We start from the raw sequence: 16,831 nt of genomic DNA, 5'->3' as shown, positions 1-16,831 counted from the left end.
CCCTGACATGTTCTGCCACTAGCCTGGGCACTTTAGCCTAGTGCTGGGCGATATATCGAAGGAATTCGATTCATTCTCATTTATGTTTTTTTTGCGTGATGTTCCAAATGCCTATATCGCAAGAATCAAGTTTTGTTGTATTTTTCGTTTTATGTCCGCTTGTTCTCATTTTGTCTCTTTGGTCTTGTCTCCTTCTCTCCTTCTGTGCTGCACGCACCTTCCCATTTACACCAGAGATCTGTATATAATGACGAGATGCTCATGCTTCTGTCCTAACAATGGCAGTCGTTGTCCCAAAGTCGGGAAGGCAAGCGACAAGATTAGGTCCAAAATAAGACCATAGAAACTCATTGGGCTTATTTTAGAAAGATTTTAGCGAGTGAAACATCTCGCTTTGCCTCTTCCTTTAGTTTACACAAACACACCAAGCCCCTCCCCCTGCTTCTCACAATAACAAAGATGAGAGATCACTTCTTCCTCTCTGGCAAGTGGTTTCAACTCGCTATTTGTATTTGAGGTTTTGGTCCAACAGAATGGGTCATATGGAGACTGAAACACATTGAGACATTATTTTACTGTAATAGAGGAGAAGTTAACCTTTCTAATGATTCAGATTGAGCGCAGAGCAGACAGTACTAAAACGAGAGTATCAATGAATAATGATTCAGATTGAGCGCAGAGCAGACAGTACTAAAACGAGAGTATCAATGAATAATGATTCAGATTGAGCGCAGAGCAGACACTACTAAAACGAGAGTATCAATGAACATTGATTCAGATTGAGCGCAGAGCAGACACTACTAAAACGAGAGTATCAATGAACATTGATTCAGATTGAGCGCAGAGCAGACACTACTAAAACGAGAGTATCAATGAATAATGATTCAGATTGAGCGCAGAGCAGACACTACTAAAACGAGAGTATCAATGAACATTGATTCAGATTGAGCGCAGAGCAGACACTACTAAAACGAGAGTATCAATGAATAATGATTCAGATTGAGCGCAGAGCAGACACTACTAAAACGAGAGTATCAATGAACATTGACTCTGGAAAAGGAATGCTAAGGTTGTCGCGCGTGGCATTGTGGTACCAAGTACTGCTAGCAGCATTTTAGCCGAAGACTGTTATACTAGCTGTCTAGTCTGTGTTTTACAAATGTGCAATAAGCATAAAACACAATCATATAAAGAATTGTCACTCATTCTCATTCTGAGAAATAAGGCAGGCCACTAGATTTCAACATCTGAACAAAGTGGACATGCTTACAGTTGAAGATGAACAGAAGGGTGTGTTCATAACCCTGATAGCTAGCAAATAGATCTATTTTTTTAGATCTATATCTAAAAACTATCAAAAGTGCAAAGGTCGATAAAATTAAAGCTGATTTGCATGTTAGAAGGTTGGATATTTAGGATATAGCCTATTGAAAGGATCTATTTTGATAAAATAATTACATTATTAGTAAAAATCTGTCGTTCTGCCCCTGAACAAGGCAGTTAACCCACTGTTCCTAGGCCGTCATTGAAAAGAAGAATTTGTTCTTAACTGACTTGCCTAGTTAAATAAAGGTTCAATAAAAAATGAGTGGGTCTTATGGTTGTGGAAGACTTATATTCAGCCTAGATATAACTTCACAAGACCTGAATTCATTAGATTATTGCTGACTGTTTTTAATGCAGTGGATTTGACCTTTAATTGTACAACAAAGCTTATTTAGAGAAAACATTTTTTTAAATGTGTATATATATATATATCGTGAATTGCCCAGAAGTTCGGGGGGTGGGGGAATATATTTTTAGGCCGTATTGCCCAGCCCTACTTTACCCAGACAACACATGAGTTGAGCTACAGTATGTTTATCACTTGAGCATTGACATTGTTTTCCCTATTTCCCCTCAGGTTGTAAGCTGCTGTTCAAGCAGGACTTTGCCAAGCGGCTGGGTCTGAAGTGTGTCACCTGTAACTACTGCACTCAGCTGTGTAAGAGAGGAGTGACCAGGCAGTTGGCTGGGGTGTCCAGGGACTTCTGCAGTGAAACCTGCGCCAAGAAGTTCCACGAGTGGTACTACAAGGTCAGAGCGCGTACCTAAATCAGTCTCACAATGAAAAATCATATTTCTCAAAATTGTGCGTCCAGGAGGGGATTTGTGTGTTTCCTGTTATGTCCACCAGGCGGCGCGCTGTGACTGCTGTAAGGTGCAAGGGAACCTGACTGAGTCGGTGCAGTGGAGAGCAGAGATGAAGCACTTCTGTGACCAGCAGTGTCTCCTCCGCTTTTACTGCCAGCAGAACAAACCCAACCTGGCAACGCAGAAGGGCCCAGAGAACACCAGACTTGGTACTAATTTGTGTGCATTTAGACTTTTTGAAAACAAGTGCATCTGTGCGGTTGACTTACTGAACAATGTTTTCTATTGACAGGATTTGGAATACAAACTGAGGCAACCAACATTGCGGTGAGAAAAAAGTACTTAATGTTACAACCCTATAATCGTTACAGCACAGCTGACTGTAAAGTAAAGAATACCTTCTTTAACAAGTATCATCTGTTATCCTTGTATCATCTGTTATCTACTAGATGTTGAGTCAGCCGTACACCGGTGGAGGGATCCTAAAGGATGTGAAGAATAAAGCTGTACTCTGCAAGCCTCTGACTATGACCAAGGCCACCTACTGCAAACCACACATGCAGAGCAAGCTCCTACAGACAGGTAGACACCTCAATATTACTGTTTGGGAAATTGAAGGTCAAACTGTGCGACACATTATGTCTCTCACGAAGTAGTATGTCCTTGGTTTGACCTTTTGATCTGTGTGTCTGTCTCCAGATGAGGATGACTGGGTGAAGAGGGAGTACATTCCCGTGCCCATCCCTGTACCTGTGTTCATCCCAGTCCCCATGAACCTCTACGCCCAGATCACACCCATTCCCATCACACTACCTGTCCCGGTAAGAAACACCCTGGGCTCCATGGAACCAATGGAATAGTCCCAAAAGTACAAATCCTGAATAATTTTATGCAGAAGTGTGTCCGATGATTAGAACTCTATTGCTGTTCACATCTTGAAACTCTGTGATTTGGTATTTTGTAAATATGAGGACAACCATGGATAAGGTGGAGTGGATATTTACTCTCGAATGAGTCTTTCAAGTATTTAACACATAAACAGTCCCTAACCAGCCAGTGGTCCCTGTCTCTCCCTCCTACCCCAGGTTCCAGTGCCAGTGTTCCTACCCACCACACTGCAGGGCACAGAGCAGATTGTCCAGACCATCAACAAGCTGAATGCCAAAGTCCCCACTGACCCCCATGAGGCGGACCTCTCCATGGCTGAGATGATTGCAGAGGACCAGAAGCCAGGTACACACACACACAGAAAGAAAGAAAGCCGGGTACCGACTTAATATATTCCATTTAGCAAACTCTGCGACTTAGAATCATGCGTGACCACATTTTGCTTATGGGTGGTCCCAGGAATCGAATCAACTACCCTGGCGTTACAAGCACCATGCTCTACAAACTGAGCTACAAAGGACTTCACATCTACAGTTCCAAAAGTGCAAACTCAAAACTAAATCAAGCATGACTCAAATACTTTTAAGCGTGTCCAATGATTAGAACTCTATTGCTGTTCACATCCTGAAACTCTGTGATTGGTATTTTGTTATATGAGGACATGAAACAAACCATGGCGCTTCTTTATCCATGGCTACCGGTATGCATCTTTGTCTAGCTGAATGGGATGTACCTCTCTGCCTCATCACTGCAAGCAGCCACAGATGAAATGTTGATTGTTGTGTTGTGTGACTGTTTCAGATGTGAAGGTGAAGAGGGAGCGAGGAGAGGGGGGGGACAGGTCCAGCAGCAGCAGCTCCAGTAACAGCAGCTCTGAATCGGAGGCTGAGGAGGAGAAGTATGAACCAGATCTGGACCTGGAGAACGACTTTCCTAAAGGTACGACTACTGAGCAACATTTGACCACCCTGACACTGTGAGACACTTTCTAGTCCTGTCCTCTATTGTGGAAAAGGATATTATTTGACTGCTCTCTGTCTCTCAGTACAGTGGAAAGGTGCTAAACAATATCACCAGGTGACATGGGTGTGTTTTTTTATATTATGGCATATCGGACAAAGGGATTTATTTAGGTGTATTTATAATCAGAAGGGTATTCAGAAGGCCAGGTGTAGAATTACATTAAAATACCTAGATAATACAGGAATACAATAATAATACAATAAAGAACCTAGCTAATACAGGAATACAATAATACAATAAAGAACCTCGCTGATACAATAATAATACAATAAAGAACCTCGCTAATACAATAATAATACAATAAAGAACCTTGCTAATACATGAATAATACAATAAAGAACCTAGCTAATACAGGAATACAATAATAATACATTAAATAATCTAGCTAATACAGGAGTACAATAATAATACAATAAATAATCTAGCTAATACAGGAGTACAATAATAATACATTAAAGAACCTAGCTAATACAGGAATACAATAATACAATAAAGAACCTAGCTAATACAGGAATACAATTATAATACAATAGAGAACCTAGCTAATACAGGAATACAATAATACAATAAAGAACCTCGCTAATACAATAATAATACAATAAAGAACCTTGCTAATACATGAATAATACAATAAAGAACCTAGCTAATACAGGAATACAATAATAATACATTAAATAATCTAGCTAATACAGGAGTACAATAATAATACAATAAATAATCTAGCTAATACAGGAGTACAATAATAATACATTAAAGAACCTAGCTAATACAGGAATACAATAATACAATAAAGAACCTAGCTAATACAGGAATACAATTATAATACAATAGAGAACCTAGCTAATACAGGAATACAATAATACAATAAAGAACCTAGCTAATACAGGAATACAATTATAATACAATAGAGAACCTAGCTAATACAGGAAAACAATAAAGAACCTAGCTAACACAGGAAAACAATTATAATACAATAGAGAACCTAGCTAATACAGGAATACAATAAAGAACCTAGCTAACACAGGAAAACAATTATAATACAATAGAGAACCTAGCTAATACAGGAATACAATAATAATACAATAAATAATCTAGCTAGTACAGGAGTACAATAATAATACATTAAAGAACCTAGCTAATACAGGAATACAATTACGAACCTAGCTAATACAGGAATACAATAAAGAACCTAGCTAATACAGGGATACAATAAAGAACCTAGCTAATACAGGAATACAATAATAATTCAATAAAGTACCTAGCTAATACAGAAATACAATAATAATACAATAGAGAAGCTAGCTAATACAGGAATACAATAAAGAACCTAGCTAATACAGGAATACAATAATAATACAATAAAGTACCTAGCTAATACAGGAATACAACAGGAATACAATAAAGAACCTAGCTGATACAGGCATACAATAGAGCACCTAGCTAATACAGGAATACAATAATAATACAATAGAGAAGCTAGCTAATACAGGAATACAATAAAGAACCTAGCTAATACAGGAATACAATAGAGAACCTAGCTAATACAGGAATACAATAATACAATAAAAGACCTAGCTAATACAGGAATACAATAATAATACAATAAAGAACTTAGCTAATACAGGAATAATACAATAAAAAACATACGTAATATAGGAATACAATAATAATACAACTAAGAACCTGGCTAACTGAGCCCGTGACCAGCAGCTCTGGACTACGTGTTCATTAGAGAGAAGGTAGTTATGTAACAACAGCTGTTTGATGATTCAATTCACCCCAACCCCTACTTGTAAAGGCAGTTGCTAATTCACTCATTCACCTCCCTCTCCATCTGTCTGGCTTGCTTTGGCACAGCACAGTTCGGTCCAGATTGGTTCAGCTCAGCCCGGCTCACTTTAGCTCTGCCTACCTCTGTCGAACTCCAGTCTGGTGGGCTTTGAATTGGCTCACCCCTTACCTGTGTCCGTTTGTCCTGTCTGTCTGTCCTGTTTTAACCCCAGACCCTTTTCCTACGCTCGAGAGCCTGGACGTGGATATGGGGTTCACCCTGCCCCCTCTCCTGGCTGAGGAGAAGGAGGAGGTACCCAGAGCCAGGAGACAGGTACACTACTCTACCCACCCTGACCCCTTTCATCTACCTAACCTTTCATTTAGCTCCAGTTGGAAGCAGAAGTGTGTCCAACGATTAGAACTCTAGTGCTGTTCACAACCTGCCCAGGGACTGCAGTTGAAAATGAGCCGGCTGGCTAAAACCGGCACTTTTACTGAAATGTTGATTCATGTCCACTGTCCCTGTAAAAATAAACTCTGTGATTGTTATTTTTCGTATGAGAACATGGAATAATAAACCATGAATGATGTTCTTATGAAGATAAACATATAAAATGGTGGAGTGGATAAGATCTCCCACACAAAAGGCTTCAACCGAGACATTACAAGTCTCATTCATAGGGCTGTGTGTTTGTTTCAGGGACATAAGAGGCGAGCTGTAGAGGGAGACCCCTCTCCCCCCTCTCCCCCTATGACAGAGAGGCGCTCGCTACCCCTGAGGTCTCACTACGGGGTCAACGCCTGGAAACGGTGGGCGCTGTCCTCGGCTGACCAATCAGGTGACGCTAAAGGGAAAGACCGCCTCAAGCAGGGTGAGTTAGCGCCGCCCACAGAAACTATTATCGTACAGCACTTGGAACCACTGGACATTCTGTATGAAAGGTGCTATATAATTAAATTGGTAAGAGATTATAATTATTTGTCCTCAGAATCTCCACTGGCCCGGTCGAAGAGTAACCTGCTCTCTCTGAAAGCGTCAGAGCTCAGCCTGGCCCTGTCCCGATTCGTCCGTGAGGTTCGGCGGCCCAACGGAGAGCGCTACGCCCCCGACAGCATCCTCTACCTCTGCCTGGGAATCCAGCAGGTCAGTCACCTCCCTGTTTAGTTTCCCCTCCTCGGTCACCTTCTGTAGCCTGGTTCCATTTCAGTTTTCAGCCCTTTGCTCCTCCCCCATCAGACAGTGTTCACAGATCTGACAAGACTTGTATAGGTGAAAGCAATATGGTGATGGAGCTTCTGTTGTAATGCTACTATACTACTATACAAATCTATGAACATTGACTGAATAGTTGCAAGGGATCAGAATGGCTCCAGGCCCCCCTATATCTCTCTCTCTCTGCAGTCATGAAAGAAGAGGGCTGTTATAGCCACAGGCAGCGCTAGGTGTTTGTAACGAGATGCAGGGTTGGGACTGGGAGTCAGTCAGACTGGCTGAGGATGTCATAGTTTCATAGGGCTGCAGTTATGATTGATGGAAGAGGCCTTGATTCTGAATTATACATTTACAGTGTAACCATGGCGATGTGGCATGCGGGTTCTCATTCTCATTAGACAAGCGTTGCTTTATGTGGAAGAGACCCCTCTATTTCTCACCACTCTCCTTTCATATTTTTTAAGACGTGTCCAAAGATTAGAACTTTTGCTGTTCACATCCTGAAACATGGTGTTAACTATTTATAATATGAGGACAACATCTATATTCTTCACAATCTCATAACCAGGTCTAAGTTTGGCTTTCCACAAGATTTTCCCCTAGTCCAGTTATTCTCTGTTTGTCTGTAGCATCTGCAGGCCAAAGGCAGGAAAGATGAACTGTTCAGTGACCCGTGTTTCGAGCCGTTTGGAGAGGAGCTCAACAAGGTCCTCAAAGACTGGCAGCCCAGCGTGATGCCAGATGGTAAATAAATACACTTACACTTTATCACTGCTCAATTCACATCTATCAACTGAATTATCTTCAGCACACACTCCATCTATGCTCTTTACGGTAAGGTTTTAGACCTGGAAGTGTTTGTTTTTAACTGCAACTCTGTAGAAGACCTACCCGCAGTGTCCAATGATTAGAACTATTTTTGCTGTTCACATTCTGAAACAATATTGATTGCACTATATTTATGATATGAGGACACTGTAGACATGATCAGTCTAAAACCACATTAATTTGTAACAGCTTTTGTGTGGATCAGTGTTTGTGTTAATGTTATGTCCAGAGGGACTGTATTATGATCAGTGTTGTTAACAGCTATCTGTCTGTCTGTGCCCCAAGGTGCTCGGTGGGGCTGTGTGGAGGAGCAGTGCCTGTGGAGCTGTAAGCTGCTGGGGGAGCAGAGTCCTGCGGCATTGCTGCGCTCCCTGGTCTATCTCAACACCAAGTACTTTGGCCTGCGCACCGTGGAGCAGCACCTGTGCCTCTCCTTTAGTAACGTCTACGGGCCAGACCACACAGACCCAGCCACACAGGAAACCACTGTCTGCATCCGAGTCCCCTCCATCTCCTCACAGGACCACCCCTGTGAGTCTGACCACTAAGACACACTTACACACACACACCACACAAAACACACACACACTGTTGTGGTCAAGTGCATCTTTTTATCAGTATTTCTTTAGATGTGCCTATTTTTGTGCCAGGGCTCCTGTCATGTTGTTAATCCTCCCTGTCTGTTTGTGTCTGAGTAGTACAAACAGGGTCCAGGAAGAGGAAACGTAAAGAGGACAGTGACCCGGCCTACGAGCCAGATGACGGCTCAGGAAGCTCCAGCCACTGTCCAGTCAAGAAGCACGAGGGTAGACTCTACGAGCTCTACCGTTCCAAGTGGTGTGTCCCTTTTCTCTTCTATGACCTCGACTTTCTCAAGTGGTCAATTTACCTTACTACATTGTGGTCATTTATGTGTTGATTGTCACAATACATGCATGTTTTGTTTGATAAAGTTCATATTTATAACAAAAAATCGGAGTTTACATTGGCGCGTTACATTCACTAGTTCCAAAACATCAAGTAATTTTGCATAGCCACATCGTTTCAACAGAAATACTCATCATAAATGTAGATGATAATACAAGTTAAACACATGGAATTATAGATATACCTCTCCTTAATGCAACCGCTGTCAGATTTAAAAAAAAAAAAAAAAAAAAAAATTATGGAAAAAGCAAATCATGCAATAATCTGAGACGAAGCTCAGAACAATAGCCAAATTAGCCGCCATGTTGGGGTCGACAGAAACCAGAAAATACATGATAAATGTTTCCTTACCTTTGATGAACTTCATCAGAATGCAGTCCTAGGAATCCCAGGTCCACAATAAATGCTTGATTTGTTCGATAATGTCCGTTATTTATGTCCAATTAGCTACTTTGGTTAGCACCTTTGGTAAACAATTCCAAAGTCACAAAGCGCCTCCACTATAACGTGACGAAATGTCCAAAAGTTCCGTAACAGTCAGTAGAAACATGTCAAACGATGTACTGAATCAATCTTTAGAATGTTGTTAACATACATCTTGAATAACGTTCCAACCGGAGAATTAGATTGACTTCAGAAGAGCGGTGGAACGGAGGTCCTCCTCATGTGAAGGCGCATGGTGAAAGCATGCTCAGCTCGTGGCAGTGATTACTCATTCCTGTCTCCTTCGGCTCCCCTTCACATTAGAGTCATCAGGCAAAGTTCTGTTGACTGTTGACATCTAGTGGAAGCCGTAGGAAGTGAAAACTCATCCATATCTCGCTGTAATTTCATTGAGAGCTTGGTTGAAAATCTGCCACCTCAGAAAAAATTCAAACAGGAAGTGGAACTTCTCAGGTTTTTGCCTGCCATATGAGTTCTGTTATACTCACAGACATAATTCAAACAGTTTTAGAAACTTCAGAGTGTTTTCTATCCAATACGAATAATAATATGCATATATTAGCAACTGGGACTGAGGAGCAGGCAGTTTACTATGGGCACCTCTGTGCACCTTTCATCCAAGCTACTCAATACTGCCCCTGCAGCCATAAGAAGTTAAATTAACTTAGATTTAAATTAAGACCAAAAAGCACATTTTTGTTTATATGAATTTTGACTTTGCAGCTGGCCCATCTAGCGGAAATCGCTCAGTTCTGCCTCCAGGACAAGATTCATCCCAATCAACGTCAACCTGCAACAAATGTATTGGCCCAAATGTAGCTCCGAAGCTATAATTTCATTTGTGGTTAATGTGGTCATTCCTCTCTCTGCAGCCCGGGGTTGTTGAGGCAGCGTATGGATGTGTTCTATGTGCAGCCAGAGGCATCGGGCTGCAGCAGTGACAGTGACAGCTCCCTGTGGTTCTCCTCTACTCCTCTGGACCGCAGTGTCCTGGAGAGCATCCTCACCCCTCTCCTCCTGGTCAAAGACATCTACAGAGAGCGCCATCTAGAAGAGGAGGAGGAGGGAGGTGTGGAATAGAGTCCACTCTTCCTCTCCATCTCAGAGAAGAGGAGGATTAGGGTCCTCTTTTCTTCCATCCAGTCCCATCCTCAACAACATTACAACTGGGTTGCTGCATTCTCTATATTTTACACCATTACTCCACCATTACTCACCGATCTCAGGCCAGCTGTGAGCGTACAGTGGATGTCAGGTGAGAAGGAACTACACATCGTAGAAATAGAATGTATAGAACGGGCATACCCATTTAAGTCAATAATGGCTTAATGGGTGAGCTGGTGGTGTTTACCAGTCAAATTGTTAGGGTTAGAGGTTCCAAGCCTGTTCTATTCATTCTATTTCTATGCTGCACATGCCCAGAGCTGATCGGAGGAAAGCATTTCCCTGAACGGCCAAGGAAGGGGACTCAGTCTGCAAGTAGCTAGGGGTGATATTGGGAGTGTGTTGTGTGAAAAGCAAATTCCCCATGAACTGCTGCTCTTCCTTCCGTAGGGAAAGTCCGTTCACGTGATGTAGCATTACTTACTAGGCCCAGATTGGGCTGCTATGCTGTGTAAATATTTCTGAAAGTTAAGTAGGGGATGGGAAGAGACAGACATCCACCAGAATCCATCCCACTGAATCCTCCTCAGCTTTGACCCCCAGAAGCCTTTTAAAGATAAGACATTTATTTATTGCGGTTGATTGATTGATTGATTGGTCTTGGTTCTATTGTATGTTTGTTCTTTGTACGCCGGGATGGGATGCGTGTTCCATTGTGATGCGTGTGCCATTTTTCTCTCCTCCGTTAAGAGCATTAATTAGTTGATTAATTAAACCTGCTGCAGCCTGGAGCTCTCCTGTGTCTCTGTCTTTCCCGTTTCTTTGTTCTGAGGGTGGAGGTAGGGGTGGCTGCAGGGGTATTGTCTGGTGCTTCAGAAGACCTGCAGGGTTTTGTCTAGAGGGGAGACAGCTTTTATCAAAATGGACTTTTCGTAGCAGGTTAGGAGAATTAGGTTAAGGTTATGAAAATGGTTAGGGTTAGCAAATTTGACAAAAGCTGTATCCCATCTACATGACCAAGTTGCCGGTACAAGTATGAAGGAGATGGTATACTGCCTAAAGACTACATATTTTGTCTGTTTTAATCCCTGTGTATTTTGTTTTGTCTCATTGAAGCTATTTGATGTTGATTATTTAGTTGTAAACGTAGCACTTGATAATGGGTGTTGTATTACTCCCAGCTGATGAGTTATATTCTGTTAACATGGCAACTGAAACTGTTTGTGTTGTAACTAGGGTGGACAGATCTCTTTCAGGATTAGCACATTATAAACATGCCTGGTGACGTTTTCCAAATTCACTCCATCTCCAGGCATCCAAATTACACTAGAAAGCTCTGCATCTCCTGAACTTATTTATGTTTTTTTTTTTATTGTTACCCTTTTAAATTTTATTTGTATTATTTTCTATCAATAAATGACATGCAAATACCTCGTTTTTACGTTGACTTCTGAATAGGATTTTCTTTGAATGGCACCTACCTTGCCTTCCATGTACTGTCTGTGGACTACGCTTCAAGGCTGGAGGATGTCTGGATGGAGCCTGTCAAGGAAAGGAGTCACAATTGGTTCTCTGACTAGCCGGCTGGCTCCAAAGCCTAATGTGAATGTGCCTGTGTGTACTGAAAGTGTGTGTAACTTCTTGCCAGGTTAATTCAGTGTGTGGGCTGAATCTGAATCTGCCAAATTGATAAAAATAAATAATTTAATTTCTTAGATGTTTTACATTGCTTATATATCTCTTACGTGCACAGTTGTGAAGCTGTGTGATGTGTCCATGTGAGTGAGACCTCACTGGCTCTGTCTGTGGCGTAACACAGGGGCCCTCGCCTGTAGTGGGGGCAACCCGTTTCCTGGGTACCAAGGTGACAGGCAAACACGGGCTACTGACGAAGGCCTATATCTGTTAGGTGGCAGACAGAAGTCATAAAGGGGTGTTGCATGTCGACAACTCTGGGGGTGCATCTCAATAGTCTAAAAGCAACACCTGAGGAGCCAGTTAGTGGAAGCCATGTTAGACTATTGAGACTCGCCCAGGAGAAGAGGCTGGGGGATCACATGACAGGAAACGATGATGTAAAGTTATGAAAAGTTTCAAGTTCAGTAAGGACTTTCCATGAAAAGATTGGTATTCCATTCCTATTTTCTCTCATTGGATTGAAATGTTAATGTCTTGCCACACAGTATCATCATGAGGATGACATTCTGGTAAATTATCCATTGTTGGATGTAAAGTGATTGGGGTCGACTCAGGAAGTGAATTTAAATTCAACTCAAAATTGTCCATTGATTTCTGAAACATGTTATTCTTATTCCTGTTCAGTGTTCATATTGTTTTGAAAAGTATTCTGAACAATGGTATTGAATATATGTTACCAATGGGGGGCGCTATTGCCATGAGCGCACACATGCGCCAATTACCCATTCATAGAGGCCCGTACGGTGCATAAACTCTTGATTTATTAACATCACAGCAAAGAACTGCGTTAAAATAATACCCATCATTCCACACCTGAGCGCTGCTATGCTGAGCCCCACGACAGTGTGTCTGAAAGATGCTGCAGTGTTTCCCCTGTGTGTGTGACTTTAAAAGCGTGTAGGCCTCAAAGAGTGTAGGCCTCAACATTATCAGTGTAAAATGTATCTAGATATCTTTTAAAAGGTCAAGCATAAAACTTAAGGTGTTTAAAAAAGACAGACAATTTCATCATGAGCATTTATGAAAAATGTATGATAAACCCCTCATTTCTTTTTTTTGTTTTGTCTTTTTTTTGTATTTTTTTTTGTTGGGAAGTGTCAGCTTTTTTCTTTATTTTCTATCGGTTAGAGTTGGCCAGACTCCAGTAACTTGTCCCATTGATCTAAAGCTGAAACGGCCCTGCGCGCACACAGCCAGCCCTGAGAGAGAGCGGATCGGGTGTAAAAACATTTTTCACCCTAGTGTTTTTTTTTGTTTGGGCTCAATCCCCGGTTCTTTCAGGGGGCATAAAGGAAGAGCTGCGCTCAGCAGGGTCATGTGGGTGAACCCTGCGCCCCAGGCGACAGGCAGACTATAGGTGGTGATTAGGGCCTCTAATGTGATGAATTCTTTTCGAATCACATGATATGAACTAATGTCGCCATTTAATTATAAAACAACAGAGTGGGAGGGGGGTGCAGAGCGTACACCTGCACCAGACCATGGGGGGGTGGAATGGATGACAACTGCATTTCTAACGTTTTGTGCTCCCAACACATGGCTCAGACCCCAGTGAAGAAATATTTTTAAAAGCCCAGGGAGAAAGATAAGGATTAAATTTAAACACATGACATCTTGTTGAGCTTTTGGTTCTCATTGCCAATACTCAATAATGGTGTATCTGACAGTAGCTGATTTCTCAGCCTTCTTTGCTCCCTGTGTAAATTATGGAGGGTTTAGTTTGTCCTTCTCATTGGCCCAAAGAGGTGCTGCAAATACCTACATTATCTTTGATGGACAGGACAGTGTCCACCTTCATCACAAAGCCCTGTAACCCTGAGAAGCTGGCATTAAAGGCTGGCTCTCAACAAAGGGTTGTTGGGGGTGGATTAAGTTACATTTAGGATGACCTATCTTTATTTGGGGGACTTCTGGAAGCAGTGGGTGTAACCCTCTGACAAACACACACACAGCTCTCTCGCTCTAACAGGGAGTTTTTCTAAAGTTATCTATTCGGATTTCGCTTATTGGATAGGATTAAATCCATAGAAATCGAATGAAGAGAACGGAAGTCCCCATTCAAGTCACTGATTTGTCCGTTCTATTCATTATATTTATATGCATTTAATCCTATCCGATATGCAAAATCAAGATAGATCATTTTTGAAAAACTGGGCCCTGGCTTTGCCTATAGGTGTCTCTGTTGAGACTAGCCTCCCTCTTTTCAACCCCGTGTCCCCACATTCCTGTTGCTGGGATGTGCTGTCAGCTTTGAGCGCGTTCCTCTGCCCAGGCATTGCTGACACCTGGCAGATCTTACAATGCCTAGATAAGTATTTAACATATAAACTAACCACATCATATGTTATAGCAATCTGTCAGTCGATGTCACAGTCAATGACGTGGCACGCAAACATTGGTTGATGCATGCAACGTCTGAGCAGGGGAACGCGGCCCATACCTCACTTTCTCATGACAAGCCCCTCCTTCTCATGGACAGTCAAAACACAGGCTCCCTGTTGGATGCACTGTTTGGCCACACTGTAGGAAAATCACAGGACATGAAGTACTCAATACCAGGGTTAGGGTCAATCCCATTTTCAATTCACTCTATTTCAATGTGGATACGATTCATTAATCAAATTTCAATTAGCTTGCTGATTTGACAATCAAAAATGGAATGTACTATTTGGCCACAGCCGCCACACTGTTCCAAATGTTTCAATGTCTTTGCTGTAGGTTTAATTAACATCACTGTATATCACTCATTCTCACACATGCACACATGCATACCCACGCACCCCCTGTCACTGAATTTTGAGGCCTTATTAGAAGATGATGTCTGTATGAAGGCTATACTACGTCCAATAAAAACATTCAGGGCACTAGTGAAATAAACAACGGGTGTACTGACTGACTGGCTTACTGAGGTATTTGGACTCTGGGGCCAGTGTGAATTTGTTAGGTGATTAAAGGCTATAAATAACTGCTGTCTGTTTTAGGCCCTGGGCCCTGGCTGCAGGGCCGGACAACTGCAGTTGGGACCCCGGGGCAAATACCTCCAGGTCCCCCCCCAAAAAACAGCTAATCTCATGCTATTCTTCACATTTTGCCATGAGGATGAGAGAAAATGTTGCAGTTTTTAAGCTAATTTCCTGGAATTCTACACATTTTGCCGCTGCTTATGACATTTTCATCTGCTATCTGGGGGGCCCCCGACCTCCAGGGGGGCCCTGCATCCCCATCCGGTAATCCGGCCCTGCCTGGCTCTATACAGAGCAGCCTTCACACTGCATCCCCCTGCCAACACACCAGCAATCTACCAACAGTCCTTGCCACTGGGCCCTGTAACCCCGCACATATCTCCTGTCCCTCTGTGCTTGCCTGTCCCTCTGCCTGTCTGGTCGGCCCTGATCTATGCACTCAATATTCCCCATCTCTCTCCTCCTCCTACGGGACCTACTCACATTTATTTTTCCATTGTCAATCTCCCTAAATGTCACATCTACTGCTAGCCTCTGTTCTTCTCGACTCTCAAACATGTCCACAAGTACAAAACAGGTGTCCATGTCATTTGTACCCCCGAGTTCCAGGAACAGCTTGAAGGGTCATTCCTTCCTCATTCTCATGCCTCTGGTGCTCCTGATCCAGGTGCTACTCTAAGCCCTTCTAGTACACTAGACACCCCTCAACCTGGTCATTGTTCTTTTAGGAAGATTACAAATCACACACTGACTCCTGTGAGTGCCCAATATAGATATTTTTGACACTTATGGGGTTCCCACATGGATGTTTCAATTCTTATTCATAAGCTAGCTGGCTACCTTGACGTAGACCCTGAGAAAGTGTCTCAATTTCCCTCAGTTTTCTTAGGTTGCAGTTTACTATAATACTGTTGATTGTCTCTGATTTTATCCTACTTGTTATATGCCACCTCTGTGCCAAACTCATATTAACTTTCCTGGACGTTTAATGTTTGGAAGTTGGCTCACTGGCATCTTGTACAGCAGGGTGTTGTAAATTGTTGCTGGGTCTGTGTGACAGTGCTAAATGGGTTAGTGATAAATGTTTGTCTCCAACGTGTGAGACTGACACGCTGGTCTAACTTTAGTTATGCGTGTGGATGTGTGTACGCAGGGTAGTCAGCACGGTGGGGAGGGATGTGTCACTCCTCCCTTCCAGCTCACTATCACATTCTCACATCCCCTCTTGGAATGTGAAGAGAGGGAGCGATAAGTATAAGGGTTGAGTAGGTCAATGAGTGCGAGCTCTTCTTGTACAAAATCCACCCCAGCTTCCCCAAGACGTGATATACACTATATATACAAAAGTCATTTTTCTGTCCTGCTAGACTAGAGCTTCCCCGGTCAACTGTAAGTGCTGTTATTGTGAAGTGGAAACGTCTAGGGGCAACATCGGCTCAGCCGTGAAGTGGTAGGCCTCAGAACGGGACCGCAGAATGCTGAAGCGTGTAGCATGTAAAAATCATCTGTCCTCGGTTGCAACACTCGCTACCGAGTTCCAAACTGCCTCTGGAAGCAACGTCAGCACAAGAACAGTTAGTCGAGAGTTTCATGAAATGGGTTTCCTTGGCCGAGCAGCCGCACACATGCCTATGATCACCATGCGCAATGCCAAGTGTTGGCTGGAGTGGTGTAAAGCTCACCGCCATTGGACTCTGAAGCATTGGAAATGTGTTCTCTGGAGTGATGAATCACCCTTCACCATCTGGCAGTCCGACGGATGAATCTGGGTTTGGCGCTACCTGCCCGAATGCATAATGCCAACTGTAAAGTTTGGTGGAGGAAGAATAACGGTCTG

General features: G+C 42.6%; 1 protein-coding gene across 2 annotated transcripts in view; it reads left to right on the top strand.

The window, feature by feature from the left end:
* Positions 1 to 12,048, top strand: part of LOC139546523 (zinc finger MYM-type protein 2-like) — a 34,952-nt gene extending 22,904 nt beyond the window's left edge. For both annotated transcript variants that reach the window (XM_071355002.1, XM_071355003.1), the window contains exons 10-23: positions 1,904 to 2,076; positions 2,177 to 2,342; positions 2,426 to 2,460; positions 2,583 to 2,715; positions 2,833 to 2,954; positions 3,219 to 3,366; positions 3,823 to 3,960; positions 6,048 to 6,148; positions 6,518 to 6,689; positions 6,807 to 6,961; positions 7,660 to 7,774; positions 8,144 to 8,389; positions 8,557 to 8,695; positions 10,102 to 12,048. In XM_071355002.1, the coding sequence (XP_071211103.1) occupies positions 1,904 to 2,076; positions 2,177 to 2,342; positions 2,426 to 2,460; positions 2,583 to 2,715; positions 2,833 to 2,954; positions 3,219 to 3,366; positions 3,823 to 3,960; positions 6,048 to 6,148; positions 6,518 to 6,689; positions 6,807 to 6,961; positions 7,660 to 7,774; positions 8,144 to 8,389; positions 8,557 to 8,695; positions 10,102 to 10,309 (2,051 nt within the window). In that variant the 3' untranslated portion in view covers positions 10,310 to 12,048. The remainder of the gene's footprint in view (positions 1 to 1,903; positions 2,077 to 2,176; positions 2,343 to 2,425; positions 2,461 to 2,582; positions 2,716 to 2,832; positions 2,955 to 3,218; positions 3,367 to 3,822; positions 3,961 to 6,047; positions 6,149 to 6,517; positions 6,690 to 6,806; positions 6,962 to 7,659; positions 7,775 to 8,143; positions 8,390 to 8,556; positions 8,696 to 10,101) is intronic.
* Positions 12,049 to 16,831: the final 4,783 nt, after the last annotated feature.

This window comes from Salvelinus alpinus, chromosome 20 (genome assembly GCF_045679555.1).
Source record: "Salvelinus alpinus chromosome 20, SLU_Salpinus.1, whole genome shotgun sequence".
Taxonomy (NCBI): Eukaryota; Metazoa; Chordata; class Actinopteri; order Salmoniformes; family Salmonidae; genus Salvelinus; species Salvelinus alpinus.
This window is presented reverse-complemented; position numbering and strand designations above follow the sequence as displayed.